The sequence below is a fragment of the Pinus tabuliformis genome, chromosome 2_1, assembly GCF_031772625.1.
Source record: "Pinus tabuliformis cultivar Carrire ecotype Pingquan chromosome 2_1, CPIR1, whole genome shotgun sequence".
NCBI lineage: Eukaryota > Viridiplantae > Streptophyta > Pinopsida > Pinales > Pinaceae > Pinus > Pinus tabuliformis.
Window position 1 is genome coordinate 978,268,888 of NC_142299.1, and position 24,229 is coordinate 978,293,116.

At 38.5% G+C, this 24,229-nt stretch overlaps 1 protein-coding gene across 2 annotated transcripts in view; it reads right to left on the bottom strand.

Annotated features, from left to right (window-relative positions):
* Positions 1-24,229, bottom strand: part of LOC149203910 (uncharacterized) — a 455,652-nt gene that overhangs the window by 292,197 nt on the left and 139,226 nt on the right. For both annotated transcript variants that reach the window (XM_089403606.1, XM_089403605.1), the window contains exons 4-5: positions 14,942-15,046; positions 14,717-14,788 (exon numbers count right to left, since the gene is read on the bottom strand). In XM_089403606.1, the coding sequence (XP_089259732.1) occupies positions 14,717-14,788; positions 14,942-15,046 (177 nt within the window). The remainder of the gene's footprint in view (positions 1-14,716; positions 14,789-14,941; positions 15,047-24,229) is intronic.

Genomic DNA, 24,229 nt, shown 5'->3' on the forward strand with positions numbered 1-24,229 from the left:
CCAACCTTATATTCTTTCTTAGGCTTCCACTTCTTGCTTGTTTGAGAGATTGGCCACTTGAGGATTCGGATTTCTTGGGTAGGAAGGATATGGGAAGGTTTCTTGGCCTTGCATGTCTCATAGTATGGTCCAAGCTTGATCACATGCGGAAAATAACCAAGCTCCCTATAAAGGATAAAAGGGGTGTCATCGGATTGCAGGATGGTTGTGTATGATACGTCCATTTGAACATGCCCCCCAACAGTAGCTCCCCATTTCCGGGATAACAACATCCCCCACACATCAGGAATATCAATAACAATAACATCCATGAGGAGGGATATATCGGGATTCCTAGCTAAAGAGGCCTTAAGGTCTTTGATGATGCCTTCCACTTCCACAAGTTTGGAATTAAAACCACACACCCTATTATATGTTGAAATTTTTGAATCTAACACATCATAAATCCCTACTGCATTATTTGGTTTATTTCACCTACTTGTTTATTCCTTAACAAGTTATTTATACATATAAATACTGAAAATAAACACAAATGCAGCCTTAACTCATATACAGATCAACAATTGAAATACTAGATAAACACACAAGGGACACGGTTATTTTTGTACAATCGTCCTCGGAAAAACCCAATGGGGGAAAACCGGTGCAGCAATTCTGAGGGTTTTATTATTATGTAGATTTCTTGAGTACAACTAGGGTGCCGAACTGGCTCACCCAATAGAGATTGTTACATAGCAATAATACCTCTTCTCGAAGATAGATATTCAACTAGTCTGCCCCGCGAAAATCCTTTTGGTGCTTCTCCTAGGCACTGCGTCAGCCTTGCTAGCCTCAGCATAGCTCTGGAACCCTCTGCGTCAGCCTTGCTAGCCTCAGTGTAGCTCTGGAACCCTCTGCGCCAGCCTTGCTAGCCTCAGCGTAGCTCTAAAACCCTCTGTGTCAGCCTTTTGCCTCTCTATGTCAGCTCTCTAGCCTTCTGCATCACCCACGCAGGCCCCTCAGCCTTTGTGCAGTCTCTAGCTGCCTCTACGTGGCTCCTGCTGCCTCTGCGTAGCTCTAGTTGCCTCTGCGTCAGCCTCTTCAGTCATGGCGCTGACCCTCAGGCACTATCTCTACCTCTCTGCTATGTACTCATTGCCCCTCACTACAACAAATCACTTGTTCGAATTTTCTCAGCAAGCCCCACTCCAAAAAATCGAACTAACTGATCAATCTTGGTTTGTCTCCAACTGACCCTCAAGCCTCCTCTTATACTTCTCCTATTTAGTCTTCAACGGTCGAGATTAAGTCTCTAATCCACAGCTAAGATTAGATTTGGCTTGATCCATGTCATTTAGAACATTCTCACCCAGTTTTATATTAATAACAATCAATATTTTAATTTTCCTAAGTTTAGACTTAGGAACTCCATTAAAAATATTAATTATTTTAATATCTCTCTAACCGGGTAGGATTTCCCCAAACCATTTCTGGGTCTTGGAGATCTCATGTGCGTTAGCTTCTCCACCAATTTTCATGGCTAGAGAACATCTGATACTACCACAAATCAACATTATATGGCCGAGTGATGCTGAGACCCAATTGCTTCATAACAGTCAAAGGCATGACATTAGCGGAAGCCCCTGAGTCTAACATACAATTGTGTAAGAAGAGGTCATTGATAGCCAAAGTAAGCAAGAAAGGATCGTGCCTGGGGTTTTGGTTAGGAATATGAATGTTTTTCAATTCTTCAAGTAATTCTTCATCTTGAATCCCCAAGGACTTCTTAAGTTGTTGTTGTTGCTCAGGAAGCTTAGCAATCTCCTTTAGGGGAACAGGTATAGTCATCTTTCCCACGGCAACCCCTATGTCGATGTCAAGTTTAATTTCCTCGGCCTTTTCTTTCTTCCTATATTCTTTTCTAGGAGGATCCTTTTTTTATTTGACTTTTGTTGGGGGATCCTTCTTGGGAGGAACTTTAGGGATGGGTTCTTTAGGAGGGGCTTGCTTAGGTGATGGATCTTCCTTGCGTGATTTCTTAGGAGGCGAGGGGTTTTTGTCCTTTTCTTTTCGGGGAATATTGGACCCCTTTGAATCTTCCCTGGCTATCGGAATTAAGAATGGATTCTTCCTTTTCTTCCTTAAGGGTGACCTCACTAATGGAAGGATATGTGTATGAACCTCCTAGCAAAATGTTGAAGGCATCAGATTCCACAAGATTGGCTTGCTCATAAGTTTGTTCATCCTCACTTTCATTACCTTCACTTTCCTCATCCTCAGGTAAAGAATTCGGCTCAACAACATTAGTTGGAGCCAATGTGTTTGGGACTTGAGAAGAGCTCGGCCTATCTTCTTCACTTTTCTTTTTGGGAAAAGGCTTTCTTTTAGGGATGTAACTTGATTTTTGGGCCTTTTCTAAGGCGGTCATTTTGTTCATGATAACCCTGTCACGTGCATTGGCTTCTTCGGTGAACCTTTCCATCTTTTTTAGAATGGAAATGAGAGTTTCTTCGTGTTGATCTTTGGATTTCTCCTTCTCGATTTCAAATTTGGCTCTATGGTGATGATTGATGTCAACCTTTGAAATTTGCAGGTTTTCTTCAACTTCCATTGCCATTTCTTTCGCCTCCGCCAAAGTGGATGGTTTCTTATCCCTCAACACAGAGGTGAGGTGACCAACCACGACTTTTATGAATTTGTCAAGGATGTTGGCTACATATGGCTTCAAATGATCAGGTATATCTTTGATAACCCTATCGAACTTTTGAATGAACTCTCAAACATCTTCCCTTCCCTTGGTTATTTGGTATAACTTTTCAATGTTGAAGGTCCCTTGGGCGTTGCATGACCACCTTTTCATGAATAGCTCCTCAAATTCATCGGAATCCTTTATGCATCCAAGGGGAAGGGTAAGATACCAATCTCTTGCTTGTCCAAGTGTCCATGATAAGAAAACTACAATACTCAATTTCCAAATGACAAGGCATACCTTTAGATTCGGGAAGCACACCTTCAAACATACGATCATGGCATATGGGCAAGGGACCAAGAAAATGGAACAATGAGCTAGCTGGTGGCTGGAAGGGGTTGTTGGCTACCGGTTGAGGACCATCTTGGAGAAAATAATTCTTGTGGGGATCACCCACAAAATGGTGGATAAAGGCCACTCATCACTTCTCTGGTTATAAGGAAGTTCTCTCTAATTTGGTAGAAAGGGAGTCAAATTTGAAAATTATTGTTGGAGACAACTCCACTCATCCAGTTAAAGGTTTTGGGTCCATCAAATTTCAGTTGAATTTCAGGAATCTATTTTGCTCCATGATGTGATGTATGATCCGGGATTAAAGAGAAATTTTGGTATCAATATCCGCTTTCGAAGACAAAGAGATGAGGGTTTCCTTCATCAATGGAAAGGTTCTTACTTGGCTTGTTGGGTCAGTTATGAGAATTGCATTCACATTGAGATCAAGATATGAAGGACTCTACAAGGTTACTGGAAGACCACTTCTAGCCTTCGTCCATGATACTAATCATATAACCGAGCTATGGCACTGAAGATTGGCCCATTTACATTATGATGCTCTTCCAAAATTGGAGAAATTGGTCTCAGGGATTCCCAAGGTTCAAGCCCATCATGATGGATTATGTCCTCTTAGTTTTTGTAGCGTCGGTTGTGTTCTAGCCACAAAATTTGGTGGAGAGGCTAGGACACATGAGATCTACAAAACACAGAAATAATTTCTCGAAATTCCGCCTAGAAGTGTCTCAATTAGATTATTAACTGATATTTAAATATTTCCTAAGTTTAAACTTAGGGAATATGGTTAATTAATCAATATTAATTGAGATAAGGTGAGAATCATCTAGAACTCACACGGATCAATCTAGAGATGATCCTAGCCATTGATTAAGTTTTAATATTGGTTGTTGTTGCTCCAACAGTGGATTATAAGAAGAGATCGATGTGGTTACGGAGAATACACCAGAGCAAATACTCAGTTGCCCAGGCAATTCAATTTTCTCAGTAGCAACAACTCAGCAGAGAAGATAGAGCCAGAGGGTGAGTAGTAGGTGGAAGAGGAAGGCAGCAGCATTCCGGGAGGAAGGTTTCCAGTCCCCGAAAGAGGCAAAGGAAGGAAGGTTGAAATTCTCAGAGGACTAGCGTAAGCTCTGCGCAGAGGGTGATGCAGGGAGCTTAGCGCAGAGGCTAGGGAGGCAATTTTGTAGGAAGCAAATAGCTGTGGGGTGAGAGAAAATTCTCACGATAATTTTGCTAGTATTTTCCTCAAATTAGATTGTCAGTTGGGCATCTAAATTATTGTACTAAGAATTGATGTTGAAGAATAATAATAAAACCCTCATCTACTGCACCAGTTTTCCCAAAGTAGGTTTTTCCCGAGACAATTGTCCAAAAAATAACTGTGTCAAAATTCTTGTGTGCATGCTAGAATTTCTCAGTTTTCAGTATTTTATTTTCCACAGTATTTTTATGGTGAAAATTACAGTTGTGATTTTATTAGTTGTTTGTCATAGCAAATAAACTGCATAATTAAGTTTTCAGTTAGAAGAATAATTTCCAGTTGCTGCAATAGATAAAAAATTCACATGGTATCAGAGCAAAGTTGATCAGTCAGAGAGCTCAGGAAAATGAAGGAAAAGGAAGGCCAAATTCCCAAAGGCAGTGCAGTATTTTGCCAAGGGGCCGAGTTGCTTAAGGAAAGACCATTTTTTCTGAGAGGGGCAAAAATATTCAATCGAGTGATTCCAAAGGCAGAGGAAGCAGTTCAGTACCTTCATTGGGCAGATCTCTAGCTGGACGCAGAGGGTTCTGCAGCAATTTGCTAGAACAGAGCCAACGTCGTGGTGGAAAAGAGGAATAGCACACTACAAATTCTTCGGCATAACCATGGACAGAAGTAACATTCAGGAGACTCTAGATTTGTCTTCCATATTAGAGGACGAATTTGCTTGCTTAGTAGGATCAACTTCACAAGGAGTCTAGTATATAGACAATGGAGCATCAGCTCACATGACAGGGTGTTAAATTTGGCAACTAGGGCCAAACTTCACATTGGACAACTCTTATGAGGCAATTGATATTTTTCTTGGATTCCTCTTTCCGAGAGGTGTAGGATTGATCTAAAGATCATCCTATTCTGACATCATATACAAATGAAGTTATGAATTTATTTTGATTGTGGACAAATTGTTAAGGTCGGCCAGCCATCAAATTAGCCTCTTCCAACCTTCAACGTTGCATATAAATACATGGTGCCTCATCCGCATTTGGACACTTCATTCATTCACACATCTCTCTTGATTGGGTACGGATTTCTGAGGCTTCTCTCTCTCCACACAAAGAAGGGATTGTTCTTTTATTGTCCCTGCATTGACCAGAATTGACCGAAAATTGCACAAGGTTGTTTTGACCAGTGTTGACCATCTTTGACTGCGGTTTTGTGTGGGGGATTTCTGTTTGGGTAGGCCACAGTTTTGGGCACGAAATCCAAGGTTGTTTGACCTTTGTTTGACCAACGTTAATTGTGCTAGGGTTTGTTGTAGTGTTGACTTTTGTTGACCAGATTTGACTAGACTTTTTAAGACTATTTTTGGGCTAATTTGACTTCTTGTTGGAGGCCTAGTTGACCGAGTTTGACCGAGCCATTTTAAATTTGCCCTGTTGACCATCTTTGACGTTCTGGTTAGGGCTTTCTGTTTCTACTGTTTGACCGATCAGATTTTCACTGTATTTGGGCAAGTGAATATTATACATTGTACTCTCTCTCTCTGCTGAACTTTTGAAGAATTATAAGAAGAATTGATCAAGGGTTTACCCACATTGGGGTTTGCCCCTAACTGGTGCCATATCTTGTGTCGTCTTGTGTTGGCTTGTCTTCTGCTATTATTGTTTATGTTCTACCTACATTTGACTATCATGTTGATGTGATTGCTAAATTGGATATTGATATTGGGCTAATAAAGAAATTGAAGTAAAATTGCACTAAGCATAGAACATACAATTGTTATCCTAAAATTAACACAGGGGTTAGAGAATATTTCTCTAGCTACAAAGAGGAGCAGATGGACTTCCAGATTACTATGGGAAACAGAACGAAATGTACTCCAGTAGGGAGAGGTACCATAGATTTTCAGAGGGAGTCAGGAGCAAGCACCAGCGCTACAGATGTATTGCATGTGCCAGGATTGGGTATGAACCTGATTTCAGTATCTTAGTTACAGGATAAGGGGTATGATATTCACTTCGTAGGGAAGAAATTGTATGTCAAACACCCAAGCTAGAAAAAAGTAATACAAATTGGAGTTCGAAGTAATAGATTGTACCGGTTACAGATTGATTCTCCAACGGCACTAATAGTCAGTGACAGTAGCAGTCGGAAGAAGTTGAATGAGTTGTGGCATAGGAGAATGGGACATCTACACCATGGAGCACTCAGGATGCTCAGAGAAATGGTAATAGGAGTTCTAGAACTTGGCACAAAACACGATGATGTGTGCAGAGGATGCGTACTTGGGAAGTATGCTAAGGCAGCGTTTCCAAGAAGTGATAGCAAAGTTGATGGCGTGTTGGGACTCATACATTCAGATATTTGTGGCCCAATGTCTACTAGAGCTCTCAATGGTGTCGAATATTTTGTCACCTTTATTGATGACCATTCCAAGAAAACCGCAATCTACTTCTTGAAGACCAAAGATGAGGTCTTCGATCGTTTCAGAGAGTTTAAAGCTCTCATGGAGAATGCGAAAAGGAAGAAGATCAAGGTGCTTCACTCAGATAATGGTGGAGAAAATATTGATAAAGACTTCACACGTTTTTGTGCGAAGGAAGGCATCAAGAGAGAATGGATAGCTCCATATAATCCATAGCAGAATGGTGTAGCAAAGCAGAAAAACAAAACCAGGATCTCACAAGATTTCTATGGGCAGAAGCACGTAACACGATAGTATATATTCCGAACAGGACTCCTCATAGAGCATTGGGGAAGAAAATGCTAGAAGGAGTCTTCAAAGGGAAGAAGCCAGAAGTTAACCACTTCAGAATTTTTGGCAGTGTTGCTTATTGCCACGTGCCAAATGATAAACATACCAAAATAGATCAGACTGAAGAGAAGGGGTTCTTCGTTGGGTACAACAAAACCTCAAAGCCATACAGAATATACATTCCTAGCAATAGGAAGCTTGTAGTAAGGCGATATGTGAAGTTCAAGGAGGACCGAGCTTTCAAGAGATCTTGTGAGATGCCTACAGGTGATCATAATCAGTCAGCAGAAGCTCCTTTGGTCCATCATCAGGGGCAACCAGTAGGACAAGGAGGAGGATAGTCACAAGGATCGAGTACTGTGACCAGTACCAGCATTTCCTTAGGTGCAGGGAATCCACGGAGTTCAAAGCAGAGGCAGGATGAGGAGGAGCTGGTTGAACCTCCCACGACTAGTGGTTGAGCCAACAGAGAGGTTCGTCAGACATTGAGAGATGCAGAGGAGTTTATTGGAATTCCTAGGACGAACAAAAGACAATGCAAACAACCTGACAGGTACCAAGCGTTGATGGCTCAAGTTGCAGAACCTTCCAACTTTCAGGAGGTTGCACAACATCAAGTGTGGGTAGATGCCATGGTAGAAGAGTATAGCTCTATCATGATGAATGATGTTTGGGAGGTAGTGCCAAGGCTGGAAGACAGATCAGTTGTAGGTTCTAGATGGATCTATAAGATCAAATATGTGGCAGACGGCAATGTGGAAAAGTACAAGGCTAGGTTCATGGCAAAGGGGTATGCACAAAAAGAAGGGATAGATTATGAGGAGACCTTTGCCCCAGTTTCCAGATACACTTCTATCTGGTCAGTTATATCCCTGGCAGCTTAGATGGGATGGCAGATTCACCAGATGGACGTCAAGACAACCTTCTTGAACGGGGTAATAGAGGAAGAAGTGTACATAGAACAGTCAGAGGGCTTTGAGACTCATGAGTGGCACACTCGTGTGTGCAAATTGAAGACAGCTCTATACGGACTCAAGTAGGCTCCAAGGACTTGGTATGGTAGGATTGACAGCAACTTGTAGTAGATGGGATTCGTCAAGAGTGATGCAGATCCCAAACTTTACGATTTGATGGGAGAGGGTGAGCCACTCATTCTAGTTTTGTATGTAGATCATCTCATTTTGACAGGATCATCGGGGCTCATAGAGGATTGCAAGAGGAACCCGCAGAATTTGACATGAAGGATTTGGGGTTGATGCACTGTTTCCTAAGAATGGAAGTATGGCAGAAGGACGGCGAGATCTTCCTTGGGCAAGGAAGATATGCTACAGATATTTTGAAGAGGTTCAAAATGCAGGATTGCAGACCCATGTCTATGCCCATGATCACCAACTGGAAGAAGATAGATGCATCAAATGACAAGGATGTCGACCCCACCTTGTATAGACAACTTATTGGGTCTCACATGTATTTGGTCAACATTAGGCCAGATATCTGCTTTGCAGTCAATACCCTAAGTCAGTTCATGGTAGAGCCGAATAGGGTACATTGGGCAGCAACGAGGCATATTCTGAGGTATGTTTGTGGCATAGTTGAGTATGGGTTGAGATATACTCGAAGGGATGACATCAGACTTTGTGGGCACACAGATGCAAATTGGGTAGGCAATTCAATGGACAACAAAAGTACCTCCGGGTACTGCTTCAGTGTTGGATCATGGATGGTTTCTTGATGTAGCGGGAAGCAAATATTAGTAGCACTGAGCTCTGCAAAACCAGTGTATATGGCAGCCAGCACAACTATGTGCGAAGCTATATGGCTTCGAAAGCTGTTGGTAAGCTTGTTCAAGCAAAGGATGGAGGCAACCAGTGTCTACTGTGATAATCAAAGTTGCATAAATCTCTCTAAGACTCCAGTGTTTCATGACAAGTCGAGACACATCGATATTCGGTGTCATTTCATCAGAGATTGTGTACAACGTGGAGCATTCCAGCTACAGTGTGTTCCCACAGAAGAGCAAGTTGCAGATATACTCATGAAATATTTAGGGAGAGCTAAGTTCGTCTATTTTAGAGAACAGATGGGTATGGTGGAGAACCCATTTCAATAGCAGGGACAAATTACCTTAGATGATTCTTAGTTGCAGTAGCAACAGATGAGAGGGAGTTGCAGTGTTAGCAGCAGTATGGCAGTGTCAGCAACAGCGCAAATGCAGCGTATATCATAGTTTCACAGTGGTTGGTGGGCTACAACAGCCAGACATCAACAGAGTGACAGAAGATGATGCAGAGACAGGGTATGCAGTAGCACTAGAACACATTCCTCACTAAGAGGGAGTGTTAGTTTTTGTAGCATCAAGATGTGTTCTAGCCACAAAATTTGGTGGAGGCTAGAATACATGAGATCTCCAAAACCCAAAAATCATTTCTGGAAATTTCGCTTACAAGTGTCTCAATTAGATTATTAACTGATTTTTAAATATCTCCCAAGTCTAAACTTAGGGAATATGGTTAATTAATCAATATTAATTGAGATAAGGTGAGAATCATCTAGAAACTCACACAGATTGATCCAGAGATTATCCTAGCCATTGATTAAGTTTTAATCTTGGTCATTGGTGCTCCAACAGTGGATTATAAGAGGAGATCGACGTGGTGTGGAGAATACAGAAGCAGCAGCAGCTCAGTAGAGAAGATAGAGCTAAAGGGTGAGTAGCAAATGGAAGAGGAGGGAAGCAGCATTCTGGGAGGAAGGTTTTCAGTCGCAGGAAGAGGCAAAGGAAGGAAGGCCGAAATTATCAGAGGGCCAGCATAAGCTCTGCGTAGAGGGTGACGCAGGGAACTCAGTGCAAAGGCTAGCGAGGCAATTTCAGAGGCAGAAAATAGTTGTGGGGTGAGAGAAACTTCTCACGACAATTTTGCCAGTATTTTCCTCAAATTAGATTGCCAATTGGGCATCTAAATTATTGTACTCAGAGTTGTTGTTGAAGAATAATAATAAAACCCTCATCTGTTGCACCGGATTTTCTCACATAGGGCTTTCCTGGGGACAATTGTCCAGAAAATAACTGCATCAAAATTCTTGAGTGTGCTAGAATTTCTCAGTTTTTAGTATTTTACTTTTAAGTAGTATTTTTATGGTGAAAATTGCAGTTGTGATTTTATTCATTGTTTGTCGTAGCAAATAAACTACATAATTAAATTTTCAGTTAGAAGAATAATTTCCAATTGTTGTGATAGATAAAAATTTCATATATCCAGGTTATGCCAGTGGAAAGAAGATAAGGGGACTATTCCCCTCTAGCGTGAACAAGACAAATGACATCCTCCATCTCATTCATTCTGATATATGTGGTCCAATTCCCATGCATTCTATTGGTGGCCATCTCTACTATATCCCCTTCATTGATGACTTCTCAAGAAAGACATGGATATATTATTTGAAGCACAAGGATGAAGCCTTCGAAATCTTCAAGGAGTTCAAAGCTTCGATCGAAAATCAAACAAGGAAGAAAATCAAAATATTCAATTCTAACAATGGTGGAGAGTACATATCAAAGGAGTTCATTGATTTTTGCAAGAAGGAAGGTATCAAGAAAGAGACCATTGTGCCCTATACTCTCGAACAAAATGGAGTGGTTGAAAGAAAGAACAGGTACATTATAGAAGTTGCTTGTGCCATGCTCCATGATTAAAAGTTGTCAAAGTTCCTTTGGGGAGAAGCAACAAATGTCACTGTATATGTTCAAAATATGGTGCCTAATCAAGCATTAGACAACAAGACCCCCGCATAAGTATTCATAGGTGCCAAGATCAATGTTGGTCATCTCCGTATCTTTGGATGCCCCGTATACTTTCATCTGTCGAAGAACAAAAGAAACAAGTTGGAGGCCACTTGAAGAAAAGGTACGTTTGATATTAAAATTCTAAAGCATTTAGAATATTTGTTCTTGGTCAAAGGAAGGTTGAAATTAGCAGGGATGTTATATTCGATGAAGATGTCGCCCTTGAAAAAGAAAGGGACCTTCCTTCGTATCCTCTTCCTGAGAAGAACGATGATATGGATATTTTAAATGGTCCTTTTGTGCCTGAATCCGAAACAAACATTGTTGATGATTCCATTGAGTCCATGGATCCCCTAGATCCTCCTCTATGTGATCCTCTTGCTAGGAACAGGCCACTTTGGCTTCGTGATACTTTACAGGGCGACGAGAGACATGTTCTTGTTTGAAGATCATTTAGAGGAAGGAAGAAGTCATGCAAGTACGAGGGATATGTTGCAGCCATGAGCACCGTGATTCAAGAGTCATGTGGTAGAACACCTGCATCATAATCCGAAGATGTGCTCCCCTGTATCACCTATTGCCCGATATAGGGTCAGAGATATTTAGCTCCCCCATGAGATTTTGGGTTGAGATGTACTCCCCAATGTAGTTTGGATTGAGATATGCTCTCCAATGATGTAGAGGGTGGTAATGTTAGCTCCCCGATGATTCTTCTTCTTTATATTCAAGAATGTTTCAGCAGATAGAGTTGAGCAGAGATGGGACATGATATGATGACAGGATGACATGTTGATCAATGGTCAGATATTGACAGGTGGAATTCTCCCTAGTTGAGAGGGAGTGTTAAATTATGAAACTAGGGTCAAATTCCACTTTGGACAGCTCATTTGATGGAGATGATGATTGCATTGAATTCCTCTTTTCGAGAGGACCAAAATCGACCTAAAGATCATCAAATTTGGACAAGGGAAAGTGTACTTATGAAGAAAAACCCACATATGCACATTTGGACAGGTCGGTCCTAATGGTAAATTGGTCACCCTTGGAAGCCTATAAATACAAGTGACCTCAAGCTGATTCGTAAATCACCAAGCATCTTCTTCTTCTCTTCTTCATTGATTGGTTCGTGTAAGTCTCAAGCTGGGACGACAAAAGAAGTTCGCAAAGGTCCGAAATTACAAGGTCCAAGGCTCGCATATGTTTTAGGCTCTTGGGTTACAGTGGTTGGCTTGCAGGCTGAAGGGAGCGACTAGAAGCCTTCAGTCGCTCGCACAACTCCTCCTCCATGCGAGCGAGGTTTGACTGAAATTTGACTGTTGACCACAGTTGACCGCAGACAGGAAAAGTTGTCTCTGATATATTTTGATGCTGGAAACAAATCTCTGAATGTTATTGGGTTGTTTTGTTGGATGATATTGTATTAGGCTCATTGTACTCTCTACTGAACATTTTATGACAATCTAATCGAAGAAGAATTTCAAAGGGTTTTACCCCTAGTGGAGTTTTTCCCTAGTCTTTGACCAAGCCTAGTGTCTCATGTTGATGTGTTGATCGTCTCCTTTGTCATTGCATTTATTGTTCTATCTTCAATTACTGTTGATGATTGGAAAAACTAATTGTTATTTGAAAGATTGCTAATTGAAATATTGAATTGAGTTAAAGTAATTGATACAACATAGAACAATCTGGAAAATTTAACATGGCTTGCTATTTTGAGACGAGAGCATAGTGCAGCAAAGAACTATAGACATGAGGAGTAATACATGCTCCAGTTGGTGGTTGGAGGTAGGACAACAACTCTCCAACCCTTCAGGACTGCATCTACATAGTGGGACAGACCTTGGCCTATGCCAAGGGTTGCACTGGAGAGAGGTGATGAGTTAATACGCAGTAAATGGAGCAGCATTCATAGCCAAAGCTATAGCACAGCAGGAGCCATGGAGCACTGGTGCCTGTTCTTAGTGGCATTAGGATCCAAGAGGATTTGCTAATGACAATCAGAGGTTGTTTTGGGATCCAGGCATTGAGGGGTTTGTTCATGGTGGGTTGAGACAAAGGCATAGCATCACCCAGGGGTTTGTATGGGATCCAAGCATTGGGTCTCAATTGCATTGGGCAACTAGACTGGTCCACAACTTTGGATTGCTTGAGGGCAAGCAATCTTGGGGCGGGAGGATTTGTGATATTCCTTTTTTTGGTGTTCCTCATGACATGGTTCGGAGGGACTTTCAGGGTTGTTGGCAGACAGGTCACAGGTGCAAGTTTATTTCATCACCAGGCCCATGGGCTTTTGCAAATGTTTTATGCAGTTTGTGGGAGTTCACTTGCCATCTTCCATCATAAGCACTGATTCTGCACAACTCGCTTCTCATTCCATTGCATTCTAATAATTCCTGTAAAACAGGGTTATTATTGTGCCTTACTCGAATAATTACGCTTAAGGTGGCATTCCGAAAGGAATACTTAACGGAACACCTTAGTGTAATAACTCATTGGAACCGGAACGAGAAGATCTACAGGATGGGATGGATTGTGGGGATTTGCAGTGGCTTGAGAAGGCATGGTGATGAATTTACCATTTTCCCACATTAGAAAGATATTTTAATTGAATTAAAAAGAGGGAAATGTGCTTAATGATTAAAATAATAATAAAATAGGAGATTCTAGAGGGGTCCATCAAATCTATAAAAAGAGGAGGAGGAGGTCATTAGAGGATGTATTGGATTTGATCTTTCATCTTCCATGAGATGTTTGAGAACTCAATTCTCTACTTCATTGTTGCCCCGGGACGGAAACCCTCGGGTGATTTAGTGAGGTTGGGCATATACCCATCTCCCCCTGGTGAATTCATCCAGAATTCACAGGAGAGCTTAGCAGTGGCAGTTCAGTTCAGTTTTGGGGGAGGGCCAGTGCAGCATTGGAGCAGATTCTTGAGGCCAGTCCATCTCAGCGATATCAGTGGTTTCAGCATGTAAAACCCCTGTTTATATATAATAAATAAAGCTGAGATTATATCTGCTCATTATTGTTATTTGCAGTTCTATGAAGTATTTTTTAGTTGAAAATTTCGAGAAATCTACAAAATTTTGCATTTGGAACATTACATGATGTGTGTATCTTCAATTCTTTTCATTTCTTGTTTTGTTTAGTTTATTTATATATTATAAAATTTACAAGTTTGTTTAAAATCTACATAAAAGAATTCAGTTGTTGACTATACGTAGCTACAAGGAGGTTTCAATCCTGTAATTCAACATATGATTGTAACCCATTATTTCAACATTCACAATTTCAATAGATAATACTCTTAAGGATTGAATGTAACTTCGTATTGCTTGAAGTGTGAATTTTATTACAATATGTATAAATTTGAATTTAAAATTTATAAGAACAGTAATTATTCACTGAACTTAGTTTGAATCAATCACAATAAGGTATTGTTAGAATAAAATATAAACCCTGTGATTAGATCTATCGATTGTAACCTGCACGTTTCCCATTTCTGAATGTAGCAAATAATGGTTTAAGCTGAATGCATGTTTATAAATTAATTTGTAAGTTTTATTCTAGAATGTAAGATAATTTAGGATAGGCTCATCTACTTTAAAGATTCTAAGACTGCATATATTGTGCGAAGCACTTCACAAGTATAACAGAACCCCAAGTTGACATATAAATGAAAGAAAATTTATTGCACATATAAATTGACTGTCAATAGGACTAAAACAAGGGCATACCATATAATTTATATGGTAAATATGGTCAGTTCTTGTAAATTTGTAATAACAATATCATCTCTGCCTTTTATTTACTCAAGTGACTGGGTTCTAGGAAAATGGGACCACATGGGAGCATCCTTTATATCAATAAAAAACGATAACCAATTAACAAGCCCAATCATACAGCCACATGGCATTATCCACAAAGTCAAGTATATGGAGACTTTTCAAATACCTTGTTTGCAAATTGAGGAAGATTTTCATGAGGATTTTCATTGAAATATCTTGTCAGTAGTCGGGAATCAAACTGCAGCCCCAAAGTACAAAACAACCCCATGCAAAAACCATATGAAATATTAGAAGATTATACACTTTGAAGAGGTAGAAAAGAGAAACTGATAAGTACCACTATATACTGTTACGATTACCACAAGATAACTAACGAAGAGAAAATTTGCACCTGTGACCTATCCACAGATATTGGAAGAGTGAGGAGATAGTCTGATGAAGCTGCTATATCTGCTTCCTTATCACTATATAGCTTGAAATGGCCCTTTTCCATTACCTGAATAAAAAAATAGAAGTGCATGAAACAATGATGGGAGTACCATAAACATACATTTCAGAATGAAATTTATCTGTACTATATTATGTGCAATTAAAAGAAAGTAAAAAGAATTTAATTTATTAAGTTTCAAGAAATAGATAAATTGCACTAAATATAACCCCAATTACACACCAAACATGATACATTTGGATCAATTGAGATCACTCATTGTAAATAACAGCCCCCACCATGAACCATTGTTATAGTTATAGCCACCATAATGAATGATTGCTATAGTTCGAGAAACAAGAGAGGGTACTATCTATTAACTAAATTATCTCTAATACCATATTAACTAAATAAGTTACAAATAGATCAGTTGGCAAAAACCCACAAACAAAGAGATTTGCATCTTTCATTATTTATAATCATCTGATTGCACATAAGGCCCCATATAGTGATCTAGAATACTTCCAATAATCTGCTACAGAGGCATAAGACAGTTGTTTCTCTTGCAGCGAAATTGATTGGTTTTCTCTTTTTGTCTTTATTAGTTTTTGTATCATTTGCACTCCCCACTAATATGAAAACCTATTTAAAATGACAATTTATAAATTAATATATGGGTCATGCATGCCACTTCAGATCTCACAATGTGTTATGTACCATTTACAATCACGTCAATTCACCCTTTGTGAGGTTTTGACCCTGCCGCCTACACCTACCTACAAGTCAGTGAGAAAAGCTCTCAACCCCACAAGGTGTGGTTGGTGGCAAGGAACTCAGAGAAGGGGCTGTCACACTAACTCTCCGTTTGAGTTTTCTCCTAGGTTAGCTAAGGGGGTGGTCCCTAATGAAAAGTTAAGTTGAAAAGGATGTGAGTTTCTAGGAGAATTGTTAGAGTTAAATAGATTCTCTTTAAGATTTATAAGCAAAAAATGATATGAGCAATAACCATCATAAGATAAGCATGAAATACATAAACAACCAGTGTCTTCCAAGTATTTTCTCTTTAAGAAATGAAATTGTATTTTGCTTAAAATGAAGTGAAATTCTTTCAAATGGAAAGCCAAAATAACCCTGAAAAGTGAAACACTAAATTGTTAGCACAAGATATTATAAATGCTTTCAAGATGAATAAGTCTACAAATCAAAGCATGGAAACTATCTTGCTCAAAAAGATACAAAAATAACTCAAATGTTAGACCAAGATGACAACATGCAATTAAGTTTGCAAGCCAAAATAATAGTACTTGAAAGTGAAATCAACCATTCATGACAATAAGCAATTAAACCAAAAGATGAGTCAATTTCCAAGTACAAGAAAATTAAACTTGTTGCAAAATTAAAAGAGATTACAATGCTTGCATCCAAAGTGCCTCTTGAAATAAGATTTGTATGTGAGAGTTTAGACTAAAGCAAATGTGATGGAATGTTTTTCTTGGTTCATTTTATTTGATTAGTGCTAAGGCAAAGTTAATTGAACTCTAGTCCTCAGACCTCATCCTCGCCCAAATATTTGGATCTCACAATGAGTCAATGGAGGTAGAGGGTCCCTAAAAGTCTATTCAACCAACTTAAGTTGGAGATAAGTTTTAGTGATGTTTGGGGCATGTAAATAAATTAACCAAACAATAAGAATTAACTTCTACTTGAAATGTACTTGCTTGACATGAAATAAAATGTTACTTTATAGAGAAAATTTGTCCAAATACTTTATGCATGTAAAATGTGCTTAATGGTGAAGCATAAGTAAACTTGGAACTATGTTCAAGCCAAATAAGATCAAGTAAAAAAATGTTTGCATGCAAAAAATAAGAACTTGTTATGGATTTGAAACATGTAGTAAGTTAAAATAAAGTGCATGCAAAATGAGTGTGATGCATGTTGTGTTAATTTCTCAATTAGATAATATGCATGCAAAATGAAATAAACCAACAAAGTCAGACCGCCAAGCCTCTCCAAAAGGTGGAGAGATAGGGATACCAATGGGTAAAACCCATGCTCCCAAAATCATAAATTTTATTAGCTATTACAAGAAGGAAAAGACAATCAAGTCTTCTCTTAAATCCAAGGAAAGTCTTAACAAATTGGAATCAAACCATAGATTTTTCCTCGCTGAAGATTTCTACAATTTGAGGCCCACAAAGACAACAAAATGCAGATTTTCCGAAGGAGAGAAGATAAACCTCCTCTATGGCCACGACCAAGAGAGAGCGAGAGATGGCCAAAATGAACTCGACATTCCTCAAGAAGAACACGGCCTTAAGGTGGAAGTAATCACTAAATCTGAGCCTCAAGGTCCTGCACAATGTTGCAGGAAGCGTCCGCCCCCCGGTTCCAAGGCCCGAAGCGTGTCCCGTGCGGATGCGTCTAGAAAGCGTCCCCAGAAGCGTGCTTCCGCCTATTTGGGATGTTTGTTTTGAGTATAAATGCAAAAAAATATAAAAATATATAGATGCTTCCGTAGACGCTTCGCTTCCTAGATTTTTGGAAAATGACGCTCCCGCGTCCCCGCTTCCAAAAAACATCCCCACTTCTCCCCGCTTCGTGCAACATTGGTCCTGCATGCAAACTTGTAAGTAATTTTCCAATGATGAATCCCGCAAGCAGCTACAAGAAAACAGGTTTAAAAAAAAAATCTACAACAACAAATGTTAGCTCAAGATAACTACAAAGTATGTTACAAAAATAATCTACAAGAGTCTAGGCCAAAGAATTTGAGCAAACTCTCCTCTTTGACTAGCCATGAATTAGCTCTTTGAAATAACCAGATAGTGATAAATGAAGTACAATACGTAAAAAATAAAATTTTCCAAGTTTGATATTTTGATGCAAGAAATAAAAGATTTAAGAAACTTGAAAGAATCCCTGCAAGAGACAAATAAGATATAGATGAGACTTTGGAATTCAAAACATATAGGTTTTCCTTGAATATTTTTCAAGAATGGATTGATTCCTCTGAGAATTTCCCCTCACGCTTGAAAAGCTTGACCAAATAATGATTCAACTACAAAACTTCACCACAAATCATTAAATTGACATGAAATTAAATAAGTGCAGTTAAAAGAATTCCTAGAGATACATCTATTATCTACTAGAAGATTTCTTTTCCTAAAGCAAATAATTAATTCTTATGCTAATATGAGATAGTTGCATACTAACATAACTTGAAACAAGCATGAAATAAATAATGACATAAGAAAATAAATAGAAGCATAACAAGAAGTCAAGAATTTACCACATGCAAGGAGAAGAACACCATCACTCTTTACCCCAAAGGCTGTTGTATTATATTGCAAGCATTGAATAAAATCTCGCAGAGTCTCCTCAAGCACAATAGCTCGTATTACATGATACAATATGAGAACCCATGGCTCTATTATATAAAGAGTTGGGAGCAAATCTCAATGAAGAATGACTGACAAATGGCGTTGGAGCCAATCCCAATGTAGAAGTGATTAAACAAGTGGTATGAGGTGACAATCCAAAAGAGAAATTCGAATTTGTTGAATGGAGCTCCAATGCCAAGTGTAAAAATAGAATTCTGGCAAGTGAACATCATTTTATTTTTCCCTTATGTGCCAAATTTGAATTTTATGATAGAATGACAAGTGTATATGGTTGGTAACCATGTGGGGACAATTTCCCACAAAAATCTCCACCAAATATTCCCTCAAATCCTCCCAAATGTGCATTAAATTCACAAAGTCGAATTTTCAAGTAAGCAACTTTCTCCTTTAATGTCAGAAATTCGATTTTATTTGAGCACATGTCCTTTCCTTGATTTTAGGAGTTCATATCACCTTGGGACTTCACTTTAACTCCCCTATAATTTTCCACCTCATTTCCACAACATTTAGCATGTGTGGATATTTATTTTTCTCCATTTATTTAATTTCTGGCTTAATTAATTGCCAGATTCCCCACTAAATTTAGGAAAAGTGGGTTTTGAGGGTTCAAAACACATTTTTAGCCCCTCAAAGTGTGTCATAGTAGAAAGTTGAGGATGAGAGGTGTAATTTTGATTACTCATACTCCATACAACTTCTCTAGACTACACTTATTACAATTTAAATAAAATTTTATTTGCAATTTATGACCAACGGGAAATCTAAAAAAATAAAAAATGACTACCTAAACCTAACCAAATTCCACGAAATTTTTTGTGTGATCTAGTATAGTAATATACATAGACTTTGGACACTAAGATGTGTCAGAGGCTCAACCTTCAAACTGTCACCCCGGCTTTGGGTAAAACATGAGTGAGAAAACCCAAAAAATTATTTGCCTCTGAAAAAAATGGATAATTAACCAGATAAAAAAAAAACACTCAAGGTGTACTTGTTCGCTGATCGAATCCCAACATCCTAGACCTGCTACAGACTCAAAACTCATCATTACTAGTATCACTTATTACAATTCCCCATAGAGTGAAATCTGGGTACAAGAAAGATGATGAGAAGATAGAAGTAGAGTTAAAAAACTTTGTTGACTGATGATATCTGATGGTACAAGTGTTCTCTAGATCATCCTTGGGTATGGATTCTTCATATAATTATCAGGTGCCACTCCAGTGGTCAACATGAGGTATTCAAATTCGCAGTTCATTTTCTTGGCATTTAATTGCACTAAAAAAAGAATTTAATTTAATAAGTTTCAAGAAAAAGATAAAGTGCACCAAATATAACCCCAATTACACACCAAACATGATAGATTTGGATCAATTGAGATCACTCATTGTAAATAACAACCCCCACCATGAACCATTGTTATAGTTATAGCCACCATAATGAATGATTGTTATAGTTCGAGAAACAAGAGAGGGTACTATCTATTAACTAAATTATCTCTAATACCATATTAACTAAATAAGTTACAAAGAGATCAGTTGGTGAAAACCCACAAACAAAGAGATTTGCATCTATCATTATTTATAATCATCTGATTGCACATAAGGCCCTATATAGTGATCTAGAATACTTCCAATAACCTACTAAAGTGGCCTAAGACAGTGGTTTCTCTTGCAGCGAAATCAATTGGTTTTCTCTTTTTGTCTTTATTAGTTTTTGTATTATTCACACTCCCCACCAATATGAAAACCTATTTAAAATGACAATTTATAAATTAGTATAAATATGGGTCATGCATGCCACTTCAGATCTCACAGCATGTTATGTACCATTTTCAACCACGTCAATTCACCCTTTTGTGAGGTATTCAAATTCGCGGTTCATTTTCTTTGCATTGATGTATGACATGTTAGAGCAGCAATAACAAGAATGATATTGTTGACCCAATCTATATTATTTACAACCAACTACAACAAGTGACTCACCATACATACCTAAATCGTTGGTCATTGACTACTTGACCATAACCATGTCATTATCAATTACAATTACCATGGATTCATGAGTTTTAAAGCATGAGAAAGGATTAAATTGTTTGGATAATCTTACCAACTCTCAAGACATCCCTCAATCGCTGCTTAAAAAACACACTCCCAATCGAGAATGGCACATATATGGCAATCCTACCATACACATTGTCCCCATTCCAAAGGGCCCTTGCTACCTCTAAGTTCTATCAATGGTGATACTTGCTAATAGAAACTCTCAAAAGATTGTATGTTGTTGATCTAGATTGGATCATTATATTATTTTTCATACATCTTAATGCTTTCAAAGTGAAAAAGATGGAGGAATTAGCATGCAAGAGCATTTTTGTCAACAAGATCTAGTTTGGAGAATTAGGGTTTGAAACCTTTTAGGGGTGTTGACCACTACCGGTCAACTACCCATGCAGTACTTTCCCCTTTTCTTTGCAAAAAGGGGCAGCATCTGATCGACACGTCCGTTCCAGCCTACAGTCATCAACAGCTTGATCATTTTAATTGTAAACCCAGTCTGCATGTATGAATTGCAAATAATTTAAGCAGATCAGAGTCATGTATGTAAAATTGCCTAGGTGGACCTAACTTTCTAATGATGATCTGCGTCCCGGGAGGTTTTTCGTCTCACCGATCTACGATCGGCAGAGTTTTCCTTCAACCTGACCCCAAAGCCGGGATGCATTTTGTTATTAAAACTTTAGGAGAATCCTAGCGTGTTAATCTGCTAGATTATAGTTGTGTCGCAGAACTGGGTGGTTTATGAGGGTCTATGTTAAAGTGGGTTTGTCCCCTTAAGATGTAAATTGTAAAAGTCATGATGTAATGTGTCTTGAGGGTTGAAAAATGTTTTAGTCCCCTCATGAGTCCTAAGTCCTAGGTCCTAGGTGATGTTTCCAACGGCTTAGTTCGAATGATCCATTAAAGAAAATAAATAAAATAATAAAATAAAAAAAAATTAAAAAAAAAAAAAAATTAAAAAATTAAAAAAATCAAATAAATAAAAAATAATAATAAAAAGTTCATAAAATAAAGCAAAAACCCTAAATAATAAAATAATAATATTTTTGTGAATGCATGCAAAATATCATTTTTTAATAAAATCAACGGATGAGATTAAGAGATGTCTTAATCCTCATCGACGGTTGAGATCACTTCAACATGGATCACTCAAACTAGCCGTTGGGATCATTTCCTTTATATAGGGTCTTAGGGGGTCATTTCAAGTTTTATCATCTGATCTGTGAGTCTGTACTGAAAAAAGCTCTCTTGTAATCTGATTTCTGGTTAATAAAGAAGACTTTGGGGTCCAAATCTTGCTGGTGTTACTCTCTGGAATTGCTGTGAGATGTTTATTTTTCTGCATATTTCAGTTTTCAGCCATTAATAATAGCTTGTTTTCAGAGTATTGTGAGCACAGGTATCTTGTTCACTTGCTAGGGTTTGAGTGTTGTTAGGGTTTCTGAAATAATGGCAGGTATCTCCATTATTTCCTGAGATCTAGCAGCATTCTTGCTCTCTTTATTGATGGTTGCTTGAGATGTGCAGGAAATCTTTAGGTGAAGGATATTGGTGGGCGTTTGGGGAAGTTCTAGGCTGAACCAGCCGACTCCCACAGGCTTTTCTTTGCAGAGCCTAGCTGATTTTGGCCCTGGGTTAATCATTAAGAGTTTCTTTTCTGGTTGCATGAGAGAGTTCTGAAACATTATCTGATATTCAAAACTATTCCTGTTATTATTTGCTGAATCTGGCTTTTAAGGGGCCAAAATCTGCAATTTTGCTTAACTGATCTGATTTTGCGCACACTTTTCTTGTTTTGATTTTCTATTCTGGACTTGCAGGTTTTTCTGAAAAATTTTAGGGGTTCATCAAAACCATTTTATTCACATTTTCGTGGCCCTGCGTGCTCGAAATTCCATCACTCAAGGTGACATAAACGTGGAACGTCTCCCACCAGGCAAGAAGATCAGGTTTGAGATCAAAATCTGCCAACGTCACTCTATTGCTCAGATAAGTTCTAAAGCATTTCATAAATTTTTATCTTTGCTGGCAACGCATGAAGGGACCATCATGTTATTATATGTCCAAAACTGATCCTCAAGACTGTCAAACGCACTGCCTGTGTATATTTTCTTTTCTGCATATAGTTTCACCGAATTTGAGTCACCCACGCTAATTTTTATGTGTGATTTCATCGTTGGGCGTCTTCCTCTACGTATTCAGAACTCCGATTCAGTTTTGCTGACGATCATCAGCGTGCATTGACTTAAATTCTCCTATTGTTTGTGTCCCTTTCAGTGCCAAACCCTGCGTATTCCTTTTTTTTTTGCTCAAATCCTTTTCCCTGCACGTGCTCACGCAAACACTTACGCAGTAAATTTTTTTTTTCTCTTTTCCTTCATGCTCTTAAAGCTTCTGCGGACCTACGTATACAGCGTGGGAGCGGCTGGTTTTTTTGCTTACGCACTAGTCAGATTTTTCGTCTTCAAACTCAGCAAATTTCTTCTGGTGGATTTCGATTTCAAATCTGGGTTTTTCCTTTGGGTTCAGCAGTTAGTTTCATTCTGGGCTGCGTAGTTTTTCAAATCGTTTTATGTGTCTGGTCTTTGCATTGCGCCTCAGACGTCAATCATATATGCGAAAACCACTTACGGATTGTGAGCATTACGCTTAAAATTTTTGTTACCTGCAGTCGTTTTCCCTAAATCGTTTTGATACGCCCAGTTAGCAATTAGGGTTTAACTTGTTTAAATTCTCACATATAAAAAAAAAGGGAGCCGGAGCGTAATCGTTTTTTTTTATGTAATTTCTTTTTGTTATATCGTCTGGGCTTTAGATTTCAAATCGTATAGTCCCATTTTTATTCATAGTTTTATTTCTTAGATTTTAATGAATATATAAAAAAAAAAAAAAAATGAAAAGAGTTATTTAGATTCTTAGTTTAGGTTCTATTTAGATTTTTTTTAAATTTAAAAAAAAAAAAAAAAAAAAAAAAAAAAAAAAAAAAAAAAAAATTTGCGGAAAATTTTCTTGCTTGCCAGATCTACATATTTGAGAAATTTTTCAAGAGTTAGTGATGTGGAATAAATGTTTACCTATACATGAATCTGGTCAACAGCTGTGTGGTCGTTTAAAGCGTTCATCTCTTTCAGTTGCTAGATATCATTATTAAAGATTTGGTTATTGTAGGAGCTTCATGGTTTTACTGGATATTCAAAAGCATTGTTCTCATTATTGATGATAAATGATTGTTGTTTATGGTTCATGTTCTTATATCGTCTAGCAAGTAATCATTTAAACACCAATCTCGTAAGGCACTGGTCTATCAAATTAATAAAATCATTTTAGTGCATCTCGTCTCCCAGCCCAACTGTTTGGCAGTTGGCCTTCATCTTCTCACAGGGTCTACCCCCCTTAGCCGTGGGAGATAGGCTTAAACGGAGGGATCGGGGATCAGAGTGACAGACCCCGGTCTGAGCGTTGTCGTGCCAATTCGTGCGACAACAAGGGGAATTTTGAAGCCTTAAATGACTTTTTTGGGGTAAAAATTTCTCACTCATGTATCAAACCATGTGACGCTATTCAACACTTGGATACCTTTCTAACGGTGCAACAATCGCATCAACCAGAGTTCTTCAATGCAAACGTAATGCCTCCCGCAAGTTGACCCATCATGATTGACTAACATGGTTTGAGAGGATGCCACAACAACCTCCGTTACGCAAAAAGGAATAGCCACATGGGGACTATGAAGAAGACACTAGAAGGTTAGAGTTGTAATTCTAGTTGAGAGTTGAAGTCAAATATGA